The following is a 23,997-nucleotide window of genomic DNA, read 5'->3' as shown; positions in this document are numbered from 1 at the left end:
CAGCTCATCCAGAGTCACCATGGGCCTCTTGGCTGCATTTCTGATCAGCGCTCTCCTTGTTCGGCCTGTGAGTTTAGGTGGACGGCCTTGTCTTGGTAGGTTTACAGTTGTGCCATACTCCTTCCATTTCTGAATGATCGCTTGAACAGTGCTCCGTGGGATGTTCAAGGCTTTGGAAATCTTTTTGTAGCCTAAGCCTGCTTTAAATTTCTCAATAACTTTATCCCTGACCTGTCTGGTGTGTTCTTTGGACTTCATGGTGTTGTTGCTCCCAATATTCTCTTAGACAACCTCTGAGGCCGTCACAGAGCAGCTGTATTTGTACTGACATTAGATTACACACAGGTGCACTCTATTTAGTAATTAGCACTCATCAGGCAATGTCTATGGGCAACTGACTGCACTCAGACCAAAGGGGGCTGAATAATTACGCACATCCCACTTTGCAGTTATTTATTTGTAAAAAATGTTTGGAATCATGTATGATTTTCGTTCCACTTCTCACGTGTACACCACTTTGTATTGGTCTTTCACGTGGAATTCCAATAAAATTGATTCATGTTTTGTGGCTGTAATGTGACAAAATGTGGAAAAGTTCAAGGGGGCCGAATACTTTTGCAAGCCACTGTATATAGCAGCAAGCATAAATATGTAAAACAAGCTTGAGTTTTCTCTTTTTTTGGTTATAAGCATCATTTGAACTAATAATGTAAAGTTATACATTCACAAAATGCATACTGAAGAAAAGCAAATTCAAACTCATATCTAATATAACTTTAAAAATAATATAAATGCTTAAATATGTGTTCCATAAACTTATTCAGGTAGCTTAGGTATCGGGTTGTTGACCTCTTGTATTAAGGATGCCATACATGCATCAGAGTGGCAGGCAACTTGGATGATTTCAGCCCTAGTACCTAAAGATCTTTACTTGAGTAAACCCTTCGGGTTGCAATTCTGTGGTGCTAACTCTACTGACATAAAATGTGCTGTTAGACTAAATGAGTACAGTTACAAAGGCCACTCCTACCTACGGCTTACTTTGGCTGCCCCTAAAGTAAACATAATTTTCTTTCAGTGAACCCCTAATATAACTACAGTATATGTCTAAAGTGGGAAACCTGTCATCCTTGGCCTTTGCTGTTCTTAAACCTCCAGCAGTCTCAAAAAATCACTGCCTGGCCTAATCTATAAGGGCCTTAACAATGGAGAGGTAACAAATATATAAACCTTTTATATATCAATTGTATAGCTGTTGAATTGCACTGAAATAATCAAGGTCTACTATCTGGTATCCTCACTGTTTACAAAGCACTGGTGGTGGTGTCCAATATAGTCTTTTTCCTAGGTATAGTAAGCAACTCATTTATGTAGTGCCTATCCACAATGTAAGAGGTTTCAGGATAGCCCAAGTTAGAGGAGGCCTTATAGGACGCATGTGAGCAGTAGCATATACACTTAAAACCTCTGTTTGTACATTGGTATTATTTCCTTCTCAACATCTAATATTCAGTGCAAGTGCAGTTGGAATCTTAGCAGTTTTTGAGCACCTATAATTTCAGTTTAATCACTACACTGCCTCATATTTAAGCAGTTACAAAATGGAAATTCATTTCTGAAACCCAAAACAAATGGCAAAAATCACCAAAGTAAATAGAAATAGACTAAGGGGCACATATACTAAGCAATTTTTAGAAAAAGTCGATTTTTTTTTTACTTCTACATATTTTCGAAATTTACGAATGGGATTTTGCCAGTACTCAATTTTTCTGATATTGTTTCTCTAAATATTCGAGTTTTTCCGACTTTTCCCCGAAAAATTTGTGTTTTTCAAAAATAATTTCCATAATTTGTGATTTATTAATGTTCACAATTTTAAGGAAAAGTTAGTTCCCTCATTGTTTTCTGTTTCAGCCAGTTTCAAGGAGAAGTTAACCCTCTCATTGTTTTCTAATTCACACATCTTCAAGGGGAAGTTAATCCCCTCATTATTTTCTATTTGACCCATTTTTAAGTGAAACTTAAACACATTATTGTTTTCCAAGAATGAGTGCCAATGGGCTGTTTTATGCTTTATATTTTTGTACATTGTTGGGTATATTTTTTCTTTAAAAGTCAAAAACTCCAGTTATTGGTGTTCTATTTAAAAAAAAGAAACTAATTGTAGTTGTGCAGAACATGCATTTCTATCAGAATACAGAATCACATTTAACATTAATATTACAAGGCCAGTAAACTGTTTGAAGTTCAACAGCATATTTTCTCTTTTAACGTCCTCTTGAGATTCAGGGTCCTTTATTGTGTGCTCAGAACATTCAGCGAACTTGCAAACTGTATGAAATGTAGCCATAATGTCAAATGACCATTGTCATAACAGGGTTATTTTGCACATAACTCAACATGTTTTTATTTAACAGAAAGGCAATGTCTCTACAGCTGCTCCTGTATTCCTCTCTACAACCAAATGCTATACTGATTGTTTTATGAGTTTAAGTGAGAATACAAATAAATTTGGTATTTTGTCCAACTTTTTCTCTCAATTTTTTTTTTACTAACTATCCAATACATAGCTACCCAATAAGCACATGGTATTTATTTTATTTATTTAAACATATAAATATAGATGTAGTATATATATATAAAATAGCAACTATTCTATTGCACCTTAAATTAAAATCTAAGTACATTTTTTTAGTGTGCCAGAATAGCAGTTTTAAACCATGATAGATGTAACTAATGCAGCTTGTGCTAATTTGCCAGCCTCTCACCCTTCCAAACTTCTGCCTTTTGTTTTTTTAAATTCTGCTGTCAAAGAGCCTCCTGCTATAAACACTTTCTGCTCTCATTGCCTTCCCCTTCCATAGGCATTTCTCTCCTGCAGTGCACACTTGCATTACACAATTTACATAATTTGGTACCACTTCAAAAGAAGAACAAGATTGCAGTCTTAGGATATACAGTATATTGTATATATATATATATATATATATATATATATATATATATATATATATATATATATATATATATGTATGTATATTACATTTAATTCATGTTTTCTACTAATTAGTAAATTAGTATTAATGTATTTAGAACAGAGCTGGATTATACACAATGCGGCCTTGACCCCTGCCTATGCCCCCCATTAGTTATGGGTCACCCCAGTACTATACTCATTTGGAGCACCATAGAGGAACATACTTTTTTTGTTGATGTAGCTTAAAAGGAACAGTTCAGTGTAAAATAAAACTGGATAAAATAGATAGACTGCAAAAACTATAAAATGTTTTCAATATAGTTAGTTAGGCAAAAATGTAATCTATAAAGGCTGGAGTGAATGGATGTCTAACATAATATCCAGAAGCTGTTAGCAGTCAGTAACCAATCAGTGACTTGAGGAAGTTCTATATGGGACAACTGTTTAGTTAGTTTGCATTTGAATCTGACCTGTGTGCTCACAAACTAAACGAACAGTTATGTCCCATGTGGCGCCCCCTAAAGTCAGTGACTAACTAAGAGGTTAGAGAGCAGAAAGCAGAGTACAAGTACAAAAGTAGAATTCTGGCTTTTATGTTAGACATATGCTCACTTCAGCCTTTATAGATTACATTTTAGCCTTACTAACTATATTAGAAAAATGTATTTGCACAGTCTGTTTCACCCAGTTTCATTTTTACACTGAACAGTTCCTTTAAGGCAAAAACAGCTGTGCCTCATTGAAAATGGAATACATTAGTACAGTGCTGTCCAACTTCTGTTGTACCGAGGGCCGGAATTTTTCTGACCTACGTGGTGGAGGGCCGATAATGGAAGCCAGTTTTGACCACTCCCCTTTTTGAAACCGCACCCACTTGAAACCAAACCCATGTTATCACATGACCATACCCATTTTAATGGTTGTAGTACAGCAAAAACCTGCCATACTCTGCCTGCCCTACCCTGCCTGTGTGTGCCATATTCTGCCTGCCCTACCCTGCCTTTGTGTGTGCCATACTCTGCCTTCCCTACCCTGCCTGTGTGTGCCATACTCTGCCTGCCCTACCCTGTCTGTGTGCCATACTTTCACTGTGTGTGCCATACTTGGCCTGTGTGTGCCATACTCTGCCTGCCCTACTCAGCCTGTGTGTGCCATTCTTGGCTGGTTTGTGCCAAACTTGGCCTGTGTGTGCCATACTCTGCCTGCCCTACTCTGCCTCTGTGTGCCATACTCTGCCTTCCCTACCCTGCCTGTGTGTGCCATACTCTGCCTGCCCTACTCTTCCTGTGTGTGCCATACTCTGCCTTCCCTACCCTGCCTGTGTGTGCCATACTCTGCTTGCCCTATGATGCCTGTGTGTATGGCACACACAGGCAGCCTACAGTGACTCAATGCTGGCACTGCTCCTACAGTCTGCACAATAACTATATATTAAAAAACTTTTTAATTGCAGTACCACCTCAGTATATGTTCTTTTTGTAGTATGCAGGGATTATTTGTGGGTTTCTACTGCTCCTGAGGTGTGAACAGGGGAACAATGGGGGTGATTACAGCCTGAGCCTGAGGTGTGAACACTGCAGGGGGAAAACAATGCAGGGATTAAAAGGTGTGAACAACACAGGGGATTACATATTTAAACAATACAGCCTGATTACAGCCTGAATCTGAGGTGAGAATCATGCAGGGGGGGCAGTTAATCACAGTACTGATACCATTTAAAGCTTACACAAGAGTAAGCCATCAAAGCAGCCAGACAGCTGGGGGGCCACACAGAGGGGGGTCGCGCCGCCAGTTGGACAGCACTGCATTAGTACATACATTTAGGGGCACATTTATCAAAGTACGATTGATTCCGATTTACAAACAATTTGTATTTTTTCTAATTTATAAAACTGCGTATTTTCTGCGTTTTTTCGTTAATTTGCACAACTTTTTCATACTTTGCAACAAATTTTACGCGTCAAAATCGTATTTGTCGCAATGAGTACAAAAGTTTTGGGTTCATTCAAGCTTCGGTATCGTGACTTTCCTTGGGCCAGGTTGGAGCTGCAGAGTGCCATTGAGTCCTATGGGAGGCTTCAAAAAACATGCACAGAAGGATCAAAGTCAGAAAGGTTTTCCCGCTGTTTATGATAGTTCAGATACGAAAATTTTGTGACTTTCGGGTCGCCAATACGATATTATCGTGCTTAATACGATTTTTTCGTATTATTATATTATTAATTATATTATTATCGTATCTAATCCGAATTTTACCCATTTTGGAATTCAAACTCGTAATTTGATGAATCTGCCCCTTAGAGTACAGGCCACAATTGCCTGCTCCCTAGATCTGGGTACATAAAATGTAACTTCTATTATCCCAGCATCAGCTGCCACAGTGGTTTGGAAGTTATAGTTCATAAGAAATCTCTGCTTAGTGTATTCTAAGACCAAATTAATTTGTATGGCTAAAGCTAACAGACAAAACTCAAAGAATAAACGAATTTGGGAAAGTAAGAACAGTTCTATTTTGGCATACTTGATGGCACCCTGGTTCTTAATGTTCCATAGGTAGGTATTAAAAATCAATTTTAGGGATATGGTGAATAAAGTGGGATGTATGACAGATGATGTTTGACAAATTTACAAGATTAAGTAGGTCTAGGGAGCTTTTTCCCAGCAGTCATTGTATTAATGCATTTTCTTGGTTAAGATTTTGTAAAACATTGCATTATTATATTTAAATGTTTTTGACATGTACTTGGCAAATGAGTTTTGATAGCACTGTCATTTGTGTTCTGGTGCTTTGGATAGCAAATGTCAGTAGTTTCAGAATGAGGGTGTATTAGCTTGTGGCAATGTGTTATATCTGTTGTTCAGGTAAAAACGTAATTTTGGTGGCTATTTAACAGTCAGATGAAATATAGAAAAATACTTTTCTTACCTGCAGCCAACTGATGAATTTTATTTGTGACTCAGCCTGGGTATTGAGAGGTAATATTAGCAACGGCAAGAACATTAATAGAGTAACACTGTTGTAAAAAGAACATCATGTTCAAAAACAAGGTCTGTATTAGGTATGAAAATGTAGCGTTTTGAGCGTTTTATTGTAATAAAGACCTGAACATTTGCCCAGTTCTAATCAACCATAGCAAGCCAATGAGATGTTTGCATTAAGTGACCAGTAAATGCTAAATGCTGATTACATGTAATAGGAGAGTAGAATAGTAATTTTAATTGTTGGTGTTATGGATTTGGAGAGCAATTTAGGAATCACAACAGTTTAGCAGAAAAACTTGTGACAGTGTATGTAAGTATTAACCACATTAAATCCATTTTGGTGTGTTAAATCTATCAAAATGGAGTTAAATGGTCAGAATCACTGTTACTCCAACATCTTTATAAAATGGTGGTGTAACAAATTAGGAAACTGGCATTAAGATGTTTGTTAATTGGGCGTTAGATGATTTTATAGCATAAACAAACATGTCAGTCCACATTAACTCCAATACTGAGCTAACTGTACTCAATTTGTAATTTAGGAAAAATTTACTTGACTTATTCCATCTTTCCTGATTAAAAATATTTTTATTGCACTACATGCTATGTAAAAAGGGAAATGTGCATTTAACTTTGAATACCCTTGAAATTATTTTTCTTGTGATGATTTTTCATTTTGTTTTTTTCCTTTTCATCTTAAGGGTCTGAAGCCAATGGATCACAATGGGCTGTCTGATCCGTATGTGAAATTGCATTTACTTCCTGGTGCTAGTAAGGTCAGTGCTTGATTCTCTCTTGCTTTTTACAGAAAAACATAAGGCTAACTCATATGTTTTAGATAATTTTGCACAGATATATTTTCGCAAATACTGGATATTATAAAATAAGTATATTTTAAGACATTTTGGGACTCATTTACAAAATGCAGGACAGGGTAAAAAGTATAAAAAGTGGCATATTTTTGGCACTTTGCACCTTGTCTTATGAGTAGTGCCCTTAAGTGCAGATCTTGCACCTTTCTCCATGAATGCAGTGCTGCCTAAAGTACTGTGCTTTGTAGTTTGCACCAGATTTGGCCAAAGGTACAAGTTACATCTCGCTCAGATGTGTTTTTAAAATAACAGAGCTGCTGCTTTGTGATGTCTATCCCATCAGTGCTGCCTTTATTTGTAATAACAAAATACTAAACAGCTGTATTAATGCCCTCTTGTTAAAGAAGTGACCATGCGAGTTTATCACAAAACATTAGGTTGTGTGGGTTATCATTGCTTGGTTGAGCTGCATTGGCTTCTATGCATGCCATGTGTCAAGTTATATCAAAGAAAAAGAGGTAAGATAATATACCATATAAAGTAAAACAAAAATGAAAAACAAAAGTAAATTTCTCTGCATATGATAATAAATGCTCCAATTCCCAAAATACAATCCGTACCAATCTAAACAGTGAGGTCCGGGTGTAAAAACCCCGGACGTATCGCAAATGCTGTTCAAGGAACACAATGGTCAAGCATAGTCAGTACAAGTCAAAATAGCTCACCGGTATTTTGGTCCGGGTGCTCAGGGCCCCGAACCTGTAGCTGAAGGGGAAAAAAAACCGATTTCAAACGTAGTGGACACCAAGCGCTCCGGACTCCGGGGTCTCTCATAAAATCAAATCTTTATTGTTGCATTAAAAGAAGGAAAGCCTACCGCGTTTCGTATGCCAAGCACACTTATTCATAGGCTAGCGTTTCGTATGCCAAGCACACTTATTCATAGGCTAGCCTATGAATAAGTGTGCTTGGCATACGAAACGCGGTAGGCGTTCCTTCTTTAATGCAACAATAAAGATTTGATTTTATGAGAGACCCCGGAGTCCGGAGTGCTTGGTGTCCACTACGTTTGAAATGTGTCAAGTTATAACCTCTTTGCTGCCATTGGTTACGGTTTCTTTAAACAGTGCTTTGCTATGCTATGCATAATTTCCATTCATTGGAATAGAATATGGAAACATCCACTCTTCTAGCATTTTGTAACTTCCATTCCAATTTTAGACCAAGGACTTTCTGAATAATGTAGCACCTACTGGCACAGTGATCCCACCTCTATTTTTCCTTCATGGTAAATTGTCATGTATTCGCAGGGGTATCACTCTATTCTGTTTTTAGTACTAGTTAATCAGCTTATTGCAGTACAGTTTTTACTTTATACATATATTCAAAAAAATACATACATTTTTTTATAGTAGTATTGTACTACTGTCTATATATATATATATATATATATATATATATATATATATATATGTGTGTGTGTGTGTGTGTGTGTGTGTATACAGAAAAACAGTACATCAAAAAAGTGCAACCAGATCCACATTAGTGTGACAGAATTTGAACCCCCAAACTACCTGGCGCCAAAAATGTTGTTCTGTCACACTACTATGGATCTTGCTGCATTCTTTGACTCCTGACGGGGGACCAAAACGTTGAGCAAAATTAACCTTTGGAAGATTCAGCAAATCCCGTGAGTGCCGTTCTTCTGCATTGTTTATGTTGCTTCTCATCTCAGACACCCAGGTAATACAACCGTTTATGGTGTGCACCTTACATCTCTCTCTCTGTCTATATATATATGTATATATATAGAGAGAGAGAGAAAGAGAGAGAGAGAGAACAGGCAGAAAGATTATATTTACTAACTATTGTGCTAAAAGATGAGCAGTTTAGAGTTGTAAAAATACAGATATATCTTTTGGTATTTATCTTACATTCACAGCTAGAGCAGAAAAAAGTAATACAAAACTGCCGCATTATTTATACACAAGACTGACCTTTAGTTAGCTGTCTGATGCTTTATGGAATACAAATAACTATAGGTGCGCTGTAGACATCTGCTCACCTGGAAGCAAACCACAGTGTTGACTGGTATCCTAGCAACAGGTCTATTTCCAAGCAAATGCTGCAATTTGTGAGAGGCTATGGAAAAAAAGGTGCAATTCAAGCAACAATTCTCAAAATATTATAGTCAGATTTTGCAAGAGATTAAAGAAGGAGAAACAATTTGTGCTATAGAACTACAGAAGCACATTTCCTATTTATTAGTTTTCAACATTTGACTCTTGTAAAAGCAGCTAGCACTTTTAAGCACAGCATACAGTTACAGGGGCTCCAAAAACACATGATGTATGGCTAATGCAGAATTGAGAGAGAGATATTTCATATTGCATGGAATCAGAGCATCTCCTTGAAATGTCATCCTGGTTTTGCCAGTAATCCTTCAGGTTAAAGGGGATTTAATGTCCCTAACACTTTTTTTTCAGAATCTAGGAAAGGCTAAAACTCTTGTTTAGTGGCACAGTGGCATTTTATGACATAAACCGTGTGATGTTCTTCTGTCCCATCTTCTGACAAACACTTTACTTGTACACTATGGGGCCTATTTATTATGCCGTGTAAAAGTAAATTCACAGAAAAAAACGGTGTAAAATAAATGGTGAGTTTATCAAGGTTGCAATCAAAATGTCAGATTAGACACTGTTATTTCCAGAAGAATGTGCTTAATGAAAAAACTGTGCAAAAAATGATGCTATTTTTAGTTTTTTGTCGCCAATTTTTACACTGCATGATAAATTTGCCCCCATATGTACATACTCCTCTGCTTCAAACACACATTATGTTTATTTTACCTGTACAGTGTGCATCAGTATTTATATTATAGATATCAAGTATAATTTTCTCTTCTCAGCAGGCCTGGTCTGTAATTCAAAATAGGCCTTGCATTTTAGGGTCACAGGGGCTCAAACAGCCCTCTGCCAGCCCATTAAATAGTAACTATCTATGGAATCTTACAGCACTCCCTCTGGCATTTGCCAGAATCCACAGATTGCTAGCCAGACCTGTTTCTTAGCAGTAAGGTTTCAGTTTAATATTATTTTATGCCTATGATTGATTTACTAAAAAATTGTCAAATTATGTTTGTGTGACTGAAGCAATCATTTCTGAATTCAATTTAATTTAAAGCTGCTATTGACCCATTCTTGCTGTATCTATATTTGCTTTACCAAAAAGATGATACGATTGTAAGGTTTAGTTTGGGGCTATGTTGCAGCACTCAGTTTAGCAGAGAATGATTTTTGCAGTCCTTGCCTTATATCACTGCAACATCAGGAATGGAGTCGTTGGGAGCAGGAGTGAGTGTAGAGTTTGGGGGAGCAAGGGGAGACAACACAAACATTAGAAAAGTAGTGCATTGTACAGAAATGCAAAGAGAGATTACAGAGACATCTACGGTAGGAATAGAGAACAGCAATGTGTTTTAGAGCAAGTAGAGACACCAGAGATGGAGTATGCTAAGTAATGAGGGTAGGGGAGAAACAGGCATTGAGGGAAGAGTGGGTAGGAAGGAAAGAAGGTATATATTAGGAATATAAAAGTATTATTTCCAAAGAAGTTTTGTCATCCGCCATTAGAATTGTTTTGGTTGATTGTTTGTGTTTGACACAAAGAAATAAACAGTTCAGAACAATAAGCAAATCACGATAGAAAAGCATGTTGCAGATATATATACTATACATACATTCTCTAATGACATTAGCAGAACAACTACAATATTTAATGGGTGAAGTTACACAAAATTAGATTAGCAGTGGAGTAGTATAATAGCAAGAACCAAAATAAAATCCAGCTGTTACATATGACTACTGTCCTTCCCTTCAGGAGTAGGATGTCTCCCAACAGGCACGGTTGACAGACGTAAACACAGACATGGGTTATTTCTTTTCCTACCACTGATCACATGAGAATCCTGGTCTTCCAAAACAAACTGGGCAAAACACCTAACAGGGGCCACTCTGCATTGCATTTTTGCTTTTTATGTATTTAATTTGTGTTTTTTAAATAGTATTTAGTATACAGAAAACATTATGGCATTACAACTATCCCTATTAAAACAGATAGATTAGTCCCATGAATTTAATAAATGAATGCATAAATCAGATCACTCCAGTTATTATGTAAACTTATGTTTCTTTTCATTAAAATAAGGCTGGAATGGAGCATATTTGTTAAGAGGTAGACAAATTAGGAAAAAAAATTGATTCTGCAGTTTTAATTTTATATTGCATACTGCAACTATTGCAAGTATGTAGAAGCTTTCATCTGCCTTTTCTGATAGACATGAACTTTGCTTTTCTGAGATAAACAGACTATGGAAGCTACAGCTTGTTACATTTTCTAGTCAGTTATATGTCACAATAACTGGAATTCTTCAAAGGCTTTGGAAGAAGAAAATCAGAACAAATAGCCCTGAAGGAGTTTGAATTTGCTACTCATGCTCATTAGAGTTTTGGGACAATTTTAGCCTTTGAATACTTCTGTGAGAGTCCAGACCTGCATTTTAGAGAAATGGAAAGGTAAAAGCTTTGTGAGTAACACTGCCTGCTCCTGTGGGATGTACAGGTCATGAAAACCCTTTTGGTAAACAACCTTCTATTCCATGTATGCAGAATGCCTATGTATCGAGCAGAACTTCCAGCAATGGCATATGTACCAGTGACCTACTGTTTGTATTCTGACCCTGTCTGTTTTTGTATTTGTGCAACTGATTGCTGCAACTGATATGCATTTAGATGCTTATTTATAAAGATGTGCAAAATGGTTTTGCTCCCCCCAAAAAAATTAAAAAAAAGCGGTGTAAAAAGTTGTGTTTTTGTAAAGGTTTATTGTAGTCATTATAAATGGATTATCAGCATGTATTACAATCATAGAAATATTCATTTTAAATTGCATTATAAATAAATTATTTAACACCATCTCAGACATAGCATAATTTATCAATAGTACAAATGCAGGGGACAAAGTAATACTTGCAAAAAACTTGGTGTCAAAAGTTATAGAAAAATAAGAAATTTCTATATAGTGCTGTGTTATGTGTGGTACTATTTACATTATATAATATCTAATAAAACATATTTTGCACTTGGACAAATAATTGATTCATAATTAATTTGCTAATTCATTTGATAGGAATCAAACTCATTGATTTAATATGAATCACATTGTAGTGATTAATGTGATTGTTAAGCTGTGAATTGCTAATTGAATCATAGTGATTTTCAGATGACTTTCATAATTTCAAACAGAGAATTCACAGCTTTGCCAGTTCCAGTTGGCACAAATTGGCCTGTGAATCAAAGTGTGCAAAGAAATCCACATTTCTCTGCTAACAAGCATTATCTTTGTATAGTCAAGATACTAGACAAGGTACTGTAACTCATTAACAAATCATTGCAGGTAGTGCATAAATAAACATGATACTATCTACAGTATATATCTACGGGTATGTATATATTATATTACTAGTACAGGTATCAGACCCTTTATCCGGAAACCCATTATCCAGAAAGTTCCGAATTATGCAAAGGCCATCTCCCATAGACTCAATTTTAGTCAAATAATTCAAATTTTTAAAAATGATTTCCTTTTTTTGTCTAATAATAAAACAGTACCTTGTACTTAATCCTAACTAAGATATAATTAATCCTTATTGGAAGCATAACAATCCCATTGGGTTTAATTACTGTTTAAATAATTTTATTAGCAGACTTTAGGTAGGGTATCCGAATTACGGAAAGATCCCTTATCCGGGAAACCCCAGGTCCCAAACATTCTGGATAACAGGTTCCATACCTGTACATCATGAGCACAATTTCAGAAAGTCTTGGTAGACTTCTGGCATGGAAATAATTTCTGAATTTGCCTACTGGAAGTTAATCAGGGCTGTCTACCCAAATTCCTGGATGATAATTGGGGGACATCCATTTAAAGAACTCCCAGTGCAATTCTGGAAAGCTAATTACATCTGTGTCAAAGTAATACTAAGATAGGGCCGATTTACTAAAGTGCATTAAAACGTGCGCTATTTAGAGCATGCGGTAAAACTTTTATTGCGTCTAAATTTTCGCTACTTAACGCACGATTCTCTAAAAGCATACTTGTTTTAATTTACGCGCGACAATGCATGCTTTATTTTAGTCGCGAAGACTATTTTCGTGCAGTATTTGGCGGTACATGCGCTAATCAATGCCCCGCGTATAAATAGTTGCAGCATATAAATAGTAGCCGCATATAAATAGTCGTGCGAATAAACGCACGCCATGTTAGCCATACATGCCAAATTACTGTTCTGAAAATGACCATTTCCCTGCAAACTGGAGGCTGCATCACTCTAGGGCCAACACAGACTTGATTGCCAAAAGCTCATTAACTGTACTTTTTTATAATTACCGCCTGCCTCAAGTAGGTGTTAATTTCCGCATAGACTAATGCGATATTTAGCGGGTCTAAGTGTTCGTGAATCATGCGTTAGTGTTATTTCGGCCGGCAAATTAACGCATGCGATGTGCGACTTAACGCACACGGTAATACTGTAGTGAATCGCGCGTCTATTTTCGCGTCTATTTTAACGCACTTTAGTGAATCAGCCCTAATGTGTACTAAAAAGGGTCTTCACTTGATAAGGCAAATTGCCCACATCCAAACCACAGCACTGTCCCACAGCTTCGGAACTTGGTCTACCTTCTGGGCATAAAAATCTTCCTCCTGACTCAAGAAGTGCATCCACCTTTGTTTGGCACAGAGGAGCATTGGATAGAAGAGGTAAAACTGTTCTTCTATTCCCTTTTTTACTTTCCTAATGTTAATAATAATAATAATATCTCTCGCTGGTCATAAGAGTACAATGGGACTGGTGTTTTAAAAATGCCCCACATGCAGCCTCTTTAACACAGGCCATTCCTTATATGTTTTATGTTATTTAAATTAAATGCTTGTGTTGTCAGCATACATCTCCTTTATTATCTTGATTGATGGGCTATTACCTAGGGAACCTTATAAAGACCTGTGTTATACAACCTTAATAAGGCTACAGACCTGTGAAATAGAAGGCTGTATTTGGACAAAAAATATATGTATAGATATGTATATCTTTATTTATAAAGTGCTGCTTGTGTACACAGCATATTGAAAAGGTTGTGTTAAAGACTGCATAGACTCTAGAATAGAATTTGACTCAGTATATAGCATTTCTTTTATTGTAAAGTGTATATATTAACATAACAAGGCTTTTGTTTTAGCTTCACAAAACAGTGTCATTATTCTATTTATCATAATAGCAATGACTAATGTAAATGACAGAAAGATATATAAAACATGGCATTTTATATTTTCAGACTACAGTACTTGTACTTAAAGTAAAGCTGTGTGTTATTTGCTGGATTATTTAAGACTAGATATCTATGTGACAGGAAATGGAAAATATCCCATTATAAGATGACTTTTAAGCAGTCATTGTCATAGTGCTGAATGGCTTGCCAGAAGCACCTTAGATCAGGTGTCAGGCAAAATAAATGCTAAATGCCATAAGTTAGATTTATTCTGTCAGTATACAGGAATATTCCACCGGCTTGTGCCACAGCCTATGCTTGGTACATTGTGACTAAGGACTTGATTCACCAAGCTATTCGTATTGTTTTCCTCAGGTTAAATTGTAATATGCTGCATGCTGGGACAGATAATTGGAAATATTCTTTTTCTCCATCTCTCACACTATATATATATGTAGGGAATCCTATTGTAAATATAAATATATAAATCACCAAGGTGTTCTATGACCATATAAAACTCAATGTAAAAGGCAGAGTACTTTTATACAGGTCATGGAACTAATAATTGACTTCCAAATTCCTCATATTGTACAGGGGGACTTTTTATAACACAGACAATTTGGAGGTCATTTGCAAACACTGGGCAACTGTGCACCTGGACAGTAACCCTTGACATTATTGATTGGTTGCTATTTATTACTGCCCAGGTTTTTAAAGATTTCAAAGAGGCTGTTCACTGATTACATTTTTGTGTGTGGGGTTTAAATGTCCTTTAAAGGAATAGGAATAGACTTGGGGGGGAGGGGTCTATGGGACATAATTGTACAGCTAGTTTACTTTTGAATCTGACCTAATTGCTCACAAACTAACTGAACAGTTATGCCCCATGTGCCCCCCCCCAAAGTCACTGACTATCTAAGAGGTTAGAAAACTGAAAGCAAGAAGTAGTGTTCTGGCTATTATGTTAGATATCTGCCTACTCCAGCCTTTATAGATTACATTTTTGCCTAACTATATCACAAATATTTTTTATTTTGTCTATCTGTTTTGCCCAGTTACATTTTTACACTGAACTGTACCTCTAAGGCCCTCAGATTGAACTGCATCAAAAACACACAATTCTGTAGTGGGAATCAAAGCATGGGCTCAGGAACACTTCCCAAAACCACTGTCTGTGAACACAGTTCGTCGTGGCATGCATGACATGGGCAGCGTCAAGGCTTGTCCCCCTTTCCCCAACCCCTCTTGTTCCCTCCCCAACTAACACACTGAACCGGACACTCTTTTATGAATTGAAAAGGCTGCATCCAAATGTATTAAACATTACCCATCACATACATATACATTTTCCAAAATAGTAGCATTAGAGTAACTAACCCACTTCCCTTTTAAGAAGATCAGAAGGGCAGAGTGTACCAAGTGCAAGAGAGCTTGGCGAAGAGAGCTTTTTGATGCATATACCTTTAATAAAAGTGGTTTTACTTGGAACAATTATTTTAGAGACAGAAAAGGTGCACTGGCAATCATTATCCAACTTCTAGAAATGTGTTTCCTGATATTTTCTTGTGTGCAATACACAACTATAAACATTTTTGGTTTATCCCAAATTTTATTTGACTGGGACAGCTAATTAATTGTTTTTTAACTGATTACAGTCGAAGATGAAGGTGTAGAAGAAAAACACAATCTATAGAAAACATGAGAACATGAAATGAATTGTTTTTCATCCCTTTTCATGTGTTTTATGGAATGCTTTACATATTGCTGCATAAACATTTTCAGATGCTTATTAATGAACTCTCTCAAAAACAATGAGTAGAACTCCATAGACTTTCCAAACTTGCTGAATCATTTCATTTTTTTAAATATCTTAGCATGCAAAAATATCTTCATTTTAGTTGGATCAGAAGTTCACCTAAAAGCAAAATCATCATTCATCAATCATTTAGCATGCAGAAATGAAGCTTTGCTTGCAACGTAGGGGCATGGTGGGTAAGTGGCTAGGTACAGTGTGTGAATATGAGCCTGTTTCTGTGTGGGCTTCCTCTCTCACTACAAAAAGGGCAGGTTAATTGATTGATGATGTAAGTCACTGTAATATATGATTAGTGTAGGTTCCAGTGGGGCAGCCACTGATGTAAATGATGATGTGTCAGAGCTAAAAATGGTTTATCAATAAATAGGAAATAAACCAGGGCTTAACTAATGTTTTGTTATCAATTGCTTTTAGCTTATTTCTTAAAATATTTAATATTAATATTTATATTAACTTCCTAAGAGCCAATCAAAAGCAAATATTTTGCTGATACAGACCTGAACTGGTAATCATTATTTGTTCTTGTTTTTTTTTTGCAGGTTGTCATTAATACAGTATGTTACCCACTTTATTTATCTTTGATATTTCTGTCTTGCACATTATTTACAAGTTTTTAAGTTATTAATATAATATGAATGGTTTCTGTTATTTATGGCACAACACAAGAAAATGAAATCACTTCCTGTCACTTCCTTGTCCTGCTGAACAGAGGCAAAGGAAAAAAGGAATTCTGAGTAAATTACCTTGTATGTAAAGGGAAAGAAAGGGGAAGGTCAGTGAAAAACCATGTATATATGTTTATGGGGAAGAAGGGGGGGAGATTGGGGAAGTTTCATTTTCAAAGGCCTTGTAAGCATTTCCAGATCTCATATAGCTTAGTGCACAGAGAATTTGAGGACATGTAAACCCCCCACAAAAAAATGTAATCAACAGCCTCTTTGAAATCTTTAAATACCTACCACTCCTGTTGTTAAAAAGTTAATAGTTAGGTTGCTGCAACTCCTTTATCACTTGGAATTCCTTCTCTTCCCCAACAAACACGCTAGTGATGTGCAGGCAGAACTGATACCCATGGGTCGGGCAGGTTCAGATCATTTGCAACCTTACACTGTCGACTTGCATTTACGGCTTCTGGATTTATAGGTGCGCGCCTGCTCCACCCTGCTCCTTTTGTGACGTCACCAGCGGGCGGGTGTTGGTCTATAAATAGAGAGGAAAAGTCAGGTCGGGTAGGGTTCAGGTTGGGAGTGGGCAGGTTAGGGTTAGGTGCGGATAGAGTTTTTCTCAACCCGCACATCAGTACCACGCAGCTCTCTCCCTTAGGAATTAACTTTGGCCCTTCGCTCATTGAGCATGCTCAGTTCTTATCAACTCAGGTTACCAAACACACTCTTCAGTCAAGCAGTAAATGAAGAGATGGCACTACCGGTTTCCATAGAAACTCTGCTCTAGTTGTGCACTCTGCTTGAGAAATATGTTTTTTCTCCTAACCTCCTCTCCTGAGTTCAGCTTAACCGTTACAGTGCTCAATCCAAGCAGAACTTTTAATCAATGTAATTTCTGCCTGTGTAAGTCTGCATTCTTCATTGCATGAACTTTTTTTTGCATATTTAAATGTCACTGATGTGTCAGAGAGAAAATGGCCATCGGGTGAAAGCTGCTATTTGTTTTAGGAAAATGTTATGGTGCTGGTAAACCAAGTGGATATATACAATACAATTGTTGTGGTTTGAGTAAGGTAGTTGTGCCTAACATATGTACATAGTAGGAAAATGTAGGGTTTACATGTCCTTTAAAGAGCTTCACATGAGTTCATAGTACTTGTTAGCAAAACTAAAGCAAGTTTCCCTGATGTACATTTCAATATCTTTTTTCTGCAACAGCATGCAGACATACTTGGGCCCATTGTATTAAATAAAGCTAGGGCCCCTGTGACATATAGGGGTATATTTATCATGCTGTGTAAAAAGTGGAGTAAAGCATTACTGGTGATGTTACCCAGAGCAACCAATCAGCAATTAGATTTCAACAGTTAGAAAATCAAATCAAAGCATCTGATTGGCTGCTATATACAACATCACTGGTGATGTTTTACTCCACTTTTTACACAGCATGATAAATATACCCCTATAGTGTAAGGGCCACTGTGGTCTACATTGCTGGGGACACTCTAGCATATAATGCTGGGTTCACTATAACACATATATATGCCAGTAACCTTATGTCATGAGATACTGGAATCACTGTGTAATATTTTGCTAGGGTGTACATTCCCACTGTAGCTTAGCATCAAAATACAAAAACTGATTCCCAACGTTCATGAAGTTCAGAATCTCTTCAAAAACTTTTCAGACCAGCATGTGACCTGAAAAGTAAGGGCAGGACAATTTGTAATGCACCTTCCACGCATTCCATTTGTTAACCTGTAAGCAGCCTGGTGCCTCTCTTCTTTAAAACATAGTTGTCCTGTTGGTTTTCTTATCTTTCTATCCCAGTAGTTCCATATGGTGGGTCTGTGCTTGTGCAATTTGCTTGGCATGGAAAGAACCATCATGACAATAGAAAAAGCTGGCACTGTTATGTCTCTAAAGAAAGTTACCAGTATCACCAAGAGTTTTAGAGAAGGGGGCAACGGTCACTTTTTAAAGCTTGGAACCTGGGTCTATGGGTGGTATTCAACAAGTAGAAATAACAAATTTACCATTTATTGTTGTATGAACTTTGAACTGTATTTTCTAACATATGTTTTTTTAATTTAGGCAAACAAATTACGAACAAAAACCTTGCGGAACACTCTGAACCCTACATGGAATGAAACTTTAACATACTATGGCATAACAGATGAAGACATGATTAGGAAAACATTAAGGTAAGCCATGATTTTTGCACGTAGATATGCAGTAATGCACTTATGGCAGTGCAGGCAAATGTCTTACTGATTTCTGTGGATTCCTGCTTTGGGATAAGAGTGTATTACTGCTGTAAGTACACCTGAGGAAGTTCTTTTAATGTGTATAATATTTATTGGCTATGTTTAACTGTTGGACTCGGATTTGATGGGTGTTCTGGTAAGACTTTGACATTTAGGGGTCTATGCCCTGTCTTTTATTATGGTGATGTACATTTACATGCCTGAAAGGTTATTTTGATGTGTGCAGTGACATCTGTGCTATGGTGAAACAACTAAGGTTCTAGGTAATTTGGCACCATGGTCGTTTTTACCCTGGCGTTGTCCTTTATTATGTACCTGGGTACTAAGGCTCTGTTAAGATGTTTTTGATTTGATTAATTTTGTTCTAATAACATCCATATCCCTAAATTATTTTGAGTTCAGTTTTAGGCCTTTGTGTGGCATGTGTGGATTGTTAAATGTATGTTGTGTGTGTGTTGTTTATGTTTTTATATTCAAATACTGAATTAATTAAAAAAAAGTTGTACTAAGTATACAATAAATCTTTTGGGGAGACTCCATTTTGGGAAATTCTCTTTTCTTTTACTGTATGTACACAATACATCCAGGGTGCCTTTGATAAGCACATTTGCCAATAACCTCACATCAGCACACAAGTTAACACATGGGCTGTACCCATGGCACTGAAGACCAAAAATAATTACATAAAAATCATCAATCATTATAGGGACCCTTATCTCATGAACTTGTCTGTCTAAGAAACAGAACTGGATGAATCATTGAACTGATTGCAGCTTTATAAAATTCTATACAATCTTCACAGGAAAAATCAATGGGTTGATTAAATCTTTCTGTTCTTAAATTTCTTTACAATCTGTTTATAAGAATTCCATTTGAAACCTCTAAATGCACTAGGGATTCCATTTTAAATATGCTTAGATACACAACACCTGCCTATGAGTACAAAATGCATGTACCTAAGCATATTTAAGTATCAGAGGGAAATGGAATTACAGACTTCATCTATTAAAAAGAATCAGAGATTTGTTTTTTTATTATAAAGATCTTAATTTTAAAATGATGTTAAAGTTGTAGATTTTATGCTTCAGGACTTTTAAATATATTTAGAAATCCAATCAAAATTTGACTAAATGCTCACTGTTTCCCTGGCTTCAATGTCTGCTGTTTAATTACATATGAGTGAAATGCCACAATGCTTTGTTTTCAGCTGCTGTTATGATTAACCCTAAAAAATGTCTGGCTGTTCAAGTGATTAGCAAACTATGTTTAGGAAGTTACAGTCATCCAAATAGTGCTACACTTTGAAATCTATAACACATGTCCTAAATATTAGGGCATATTCTGTTGTGCATATCTTTAACTATATTGATGTCTTGCTGTTCCTCAGCAGTAGTTTTGACTTGTCATAATGGAGATCCTTCCCAGTTCCACTATTCTTTTCAATACTTAAGAATTTCATAGAGTTTTTGCATGCTCTTTCAAGTGGATCGACCATTGCCTGAACCTGTAGCCCAAATGGGGCAAAAAGTATGTTCAGCACAAGTGTTATTGATTGAACTCATGTTGCAGAAGGGGGTATACTGCACCTTTAATGAATCTCCTATAAATATTCCTAACATGCTGATGTGTTTATGCATTTAGAGTAAATATAATAATTTTAATACAATAATTTTCATTTCATTACTTGGCAGTTGGTGCAATTTTTTTGTGTAGGGCATTATATATACATACATTTTTTCAATAGAAATCACTCGCCGCAATAAACATACAGGCATGTGATCTGGTTTCCGGAAACCCATTATCCAGAAACCTCCTAATTACAGGAAGGCTCTCTCCTATAGATGTAATTTAATCAAATAATTGAAATTTTAAAAAAGTATTTCCCTTTTCTCTGTAATAAAAGAGTACCTTGTACTTGATCCCAATCATCATATGCTAGCATATGCTTCGCTTTCAGCATTGCTCTGGAACCTTTAATATTGGGGAAATCTTCTTGCATTCCTGCAAGCTCCAGTTCTGTTGTAATCAGCTGTGCTCTGATTGGATCTTTTTTCTTGTAGCTCCAATCAGAGCATAGCTCTCTTGACAGAGAGTAAAATTGACCAATCAAGGCACAGATTTGGGCAGGGCTGAGGAGATATTACAAAAGTAAGGCACTTGACAATGGCAGCGTCAATATTGTGCCCTACCCTTACCACCCCCCAACTAACCCTCAAATTAGAAACTCCACACTTTGATGGGTGAAAAGGCCGCAGCCAGTTTATTAACAAACCGATAAAACCATGACTTCATTCACAATAACATAACATACCATAACATGTTAACGTCATCGAATAACTTATTAACATAATAATAAACCTGAGCCACTGAAGGCTGCAATTTAGTGGGAGCTATTCCTGCCCCCAGCCACACTCGGGTCCCTGAGGTTAGCCATCCCCTTTAACTGGCCACCACACCCCCCGCTGGCCATCGGCCAGTGGCCCAAACTCCCTAGCCTCAGGCCCAACCTTCTGCCACGGGCGTTCTGGCATAATAACCTTATGCCGGACGCGCCCACCCACCCTGAAGCTGCAAGGCCTTTTCAATCCCGTCCGCTAGGTCAAGGTTGAATATGTCCAGCCCCACCTCTGACAGGTGTACCCCATCCTTCCTATAGTACCCGGGTAACCTGCTCTCTAGCTCCCTATGTCTGGTAACTATTCCCCCAAAGTGCCGGACATATGCACCCATCAGCTTATTTACCTTCCTCTTGCTCCTTTCCATGGCCTCCACGTCCCTTGCCCCTAACCATCTGAGCCTGCTCACCATTTCCGACCACACTATTGTGACTCCCAAAAACAGCGATCGCAAGCAATCAATGTCGCTTTTCATCCTCCTCACCAATTCCTTCTGCGTCATGGCTCCCATGTCGTTCCCTCCTGTGTGTAGCAGGAGTATGTCCGGAGGTGGTTCAAAAGTAGCTGTCTCCTTCACTTTGCCAACTAAACCTGGCCACCTTAGACCTCGGAAACCACACCATATCACCTTCACCTGCCCCGCCGGAAAACCCAGCTGCTCACCAGTACTCCTAGCTGCAGTTCTCAGACCGGCCCAGTGGATGTAAGAATGTCCCACCAGCCAGGCTACTTTTCCATGACCTTAAAGAAATCAAGGACTATCACCTGAAATCATACCATCGTGCTCTCACCCCCCCCCCATGTCCCCTATACCTCTCTCTAGCTCACAATAGGGATGGCCGGATGTAGGTCCGGAACCGCCTTGATTCCCAACGCCCAATCTTGCGTATGGTCCCCTCCGCTAGACCTGCTCTCGCCGCCTCAGTCGCTGCCCCAATGCGGAACGAATGCGTCCCGTATTGTCTGGGGTCTCTCCCCAGCCTCTCTAGACTTAACCTCAAAACCGTGGCAAACTGGTACCGGGTAAGGGGCCCCCCATCCCCATGGATCAACAAAGGGCCACCCACTGCTGGGCGAACCTCCAGGTACCTTTTCAAGCACCCCCATGGGCAAATAGCACCCCCATCTAGTTTTCCTAATTCAATATGCCGGCCCTTACCCCATTTATCTGTCTTGGACCTGCTCAACCACACCCATATGGCTGCTTCCTTTACCGTCACTTCCTTTATATGCAGTCCCCCCGGCTTCTTTTTGCTGTGGCTTACCAGCTCCCCCACCCTAAATGCCCCGAAAAAGGCCAACACGAACGCCACTTGGAACAATGTCACCTCGTAGCTAGCCTTACACACAAATGGCAAGACCCCTTGAATGCCCTGCAAGAGTTCCACCGACACTGGCCTCCTGCAGTCTTCTTTCCTTTTCCCCTTCTTTAGACCCATTAAAGCCTGCCTGACTTCAAATCTCTTGGTGATGTCCTCCCAGCCTTTTAACTTGAAGAGGAAAGCCAAGGCTGCCATGCCCTTCTCAACTACTGCCGTCGACTTACCCTGCTCCGCCATCCAGTAAATCCACCATAACAAGGCCTCCCTCCTATCCTCTGGCGAGAAGTAACCCCCCGACCATTCCACCAATTGTTCCCAGTCCCTCCAGACCTTACCGTAAGCCAACCAGGTAGCGTCTGATACGGATTCTTTCACCAGCCCTCCAAGTCGCTGATCCCGAGCTGCCACAGACCATCCAGCATAGGTGCTCCCTGTAAATCTGCCTCTGGTGCCACCTGTCGAAAACGCTCCCATTGAGAGCGGGATAAAGCGTCAGCCACCTCATTTTCTACGCCAGGAACATGCACTGCTCTGAAACACAAGTTTAGTCTTAAACACTGAAGAACCAGGACCCTTAGTAATCGCACCACCTCTGGGGAGGAAGCCGACTGCTTGTTGAGGGCCTGCACCACACCCAGGTTGTCACACCTGAACACCACTCGTTTGTTAGTGAGCTCTTTGCCCCATAAAACCACTGCCACCACAATTGGAAAAAGTTCCAGGAAACACAGGTTCTTTCGCAACCCACCCGTGGCCCACTCTTCCGGCCAGCATGCCGCGCACCACTTCCCCTTTAGGTAGGCACCGAAACCCACACTGCCGGATGCATCGGTAAACAGCTGTATTTCCTCGTTGGACACCTCCCTACCCTGGAATATTACCCTACCATTGAAATCCTGCAGAAAGCGTGCCCAAATCCCCAGATCCCCTTTAACCTCCTTTGTGATCCTGACATGATGGTGTCCCTCCTTGCCCCCAGCTGTTAGCCGTCCCAAACGCCTGCAGAAGACCCTTCCCATCGGGATGACCCGGCATGCAAAATTGAGCTTGCCGTGTAAGGACTGGATCGTCCTTACTGTCGCCTTCTGTTTGCCCCTCAGCTCCTCTACTCCCTTGCGCAGGTCACCCAACTTATCCGGCGGAAGTCTGGTCTGTCCTACCCCCGTGTCTATCTCCAGGCCTAAAAAACTCAGGCAAGTCGTTGGACCCACTGTTTTGTCCGGCGCCAATGGCACCCCAAATTCTAGCGCTACCTCCTTCAGAACCTCCAGGATGAATGCGCACCATTCAGTCCCTGCCCGGCCGACACATAAAAAGTCATCAAGGTAGTGCACTATGTCCCTGGAGCCTGATCTCTTTCTCACCACCCATTCCAAAAAACTACTAAACTTTTCGAAATATGCGCAGGAAATTGCACAACCCATAGGCAGAC

General features: G+C 38.5%; 1 protein-coding gene across 1 annotated transcript in view; it reads left to right on the top strand.

Annotated features, from left to right (window-relative positions):
• doc2b (double C2-like domains, beta) overlaps positions 1-23,997 on the top strand; it is a 279,826-nt gene that overhangs the window by 150,347 nt on the left and 105,482 nt on the right. Inside the window, exons 3-4 of the mRNA XM_002934344.5 lie at positions 6,661-6,735; positions 18,675-18,784. Of these exons, the coding sequence (XP_002934390.1) occupies positions 6,661-6,735; positions 18,675-18,784 (185 nt within the window). The remainder of the gene's footprint in view (positions 1-6,660; positions 6,736-18,674; positions 18,785-23,997) is intronic.

The sequence above is a fragment of the Xenopus tropicalis genome, chromosome 2 (assembly GCF_000004195.4).
Source record: "Xenopus tropicalis strain Nigerian chromosome 2, UCB_Xtro_10.0, whole genome shotgun sequence".
Taxonomy (NCBI): domain Eukaryota; kingdom Metazoa; phylum Chordata; class Amphibia; order Anura; family Pipidae; genus Xenopus; species Xenopus tropicalis.
Note: the sequence above shows the minus strand (reverse complement) of the source record. Positions and strands in the feature narration are given on the sequence as shown.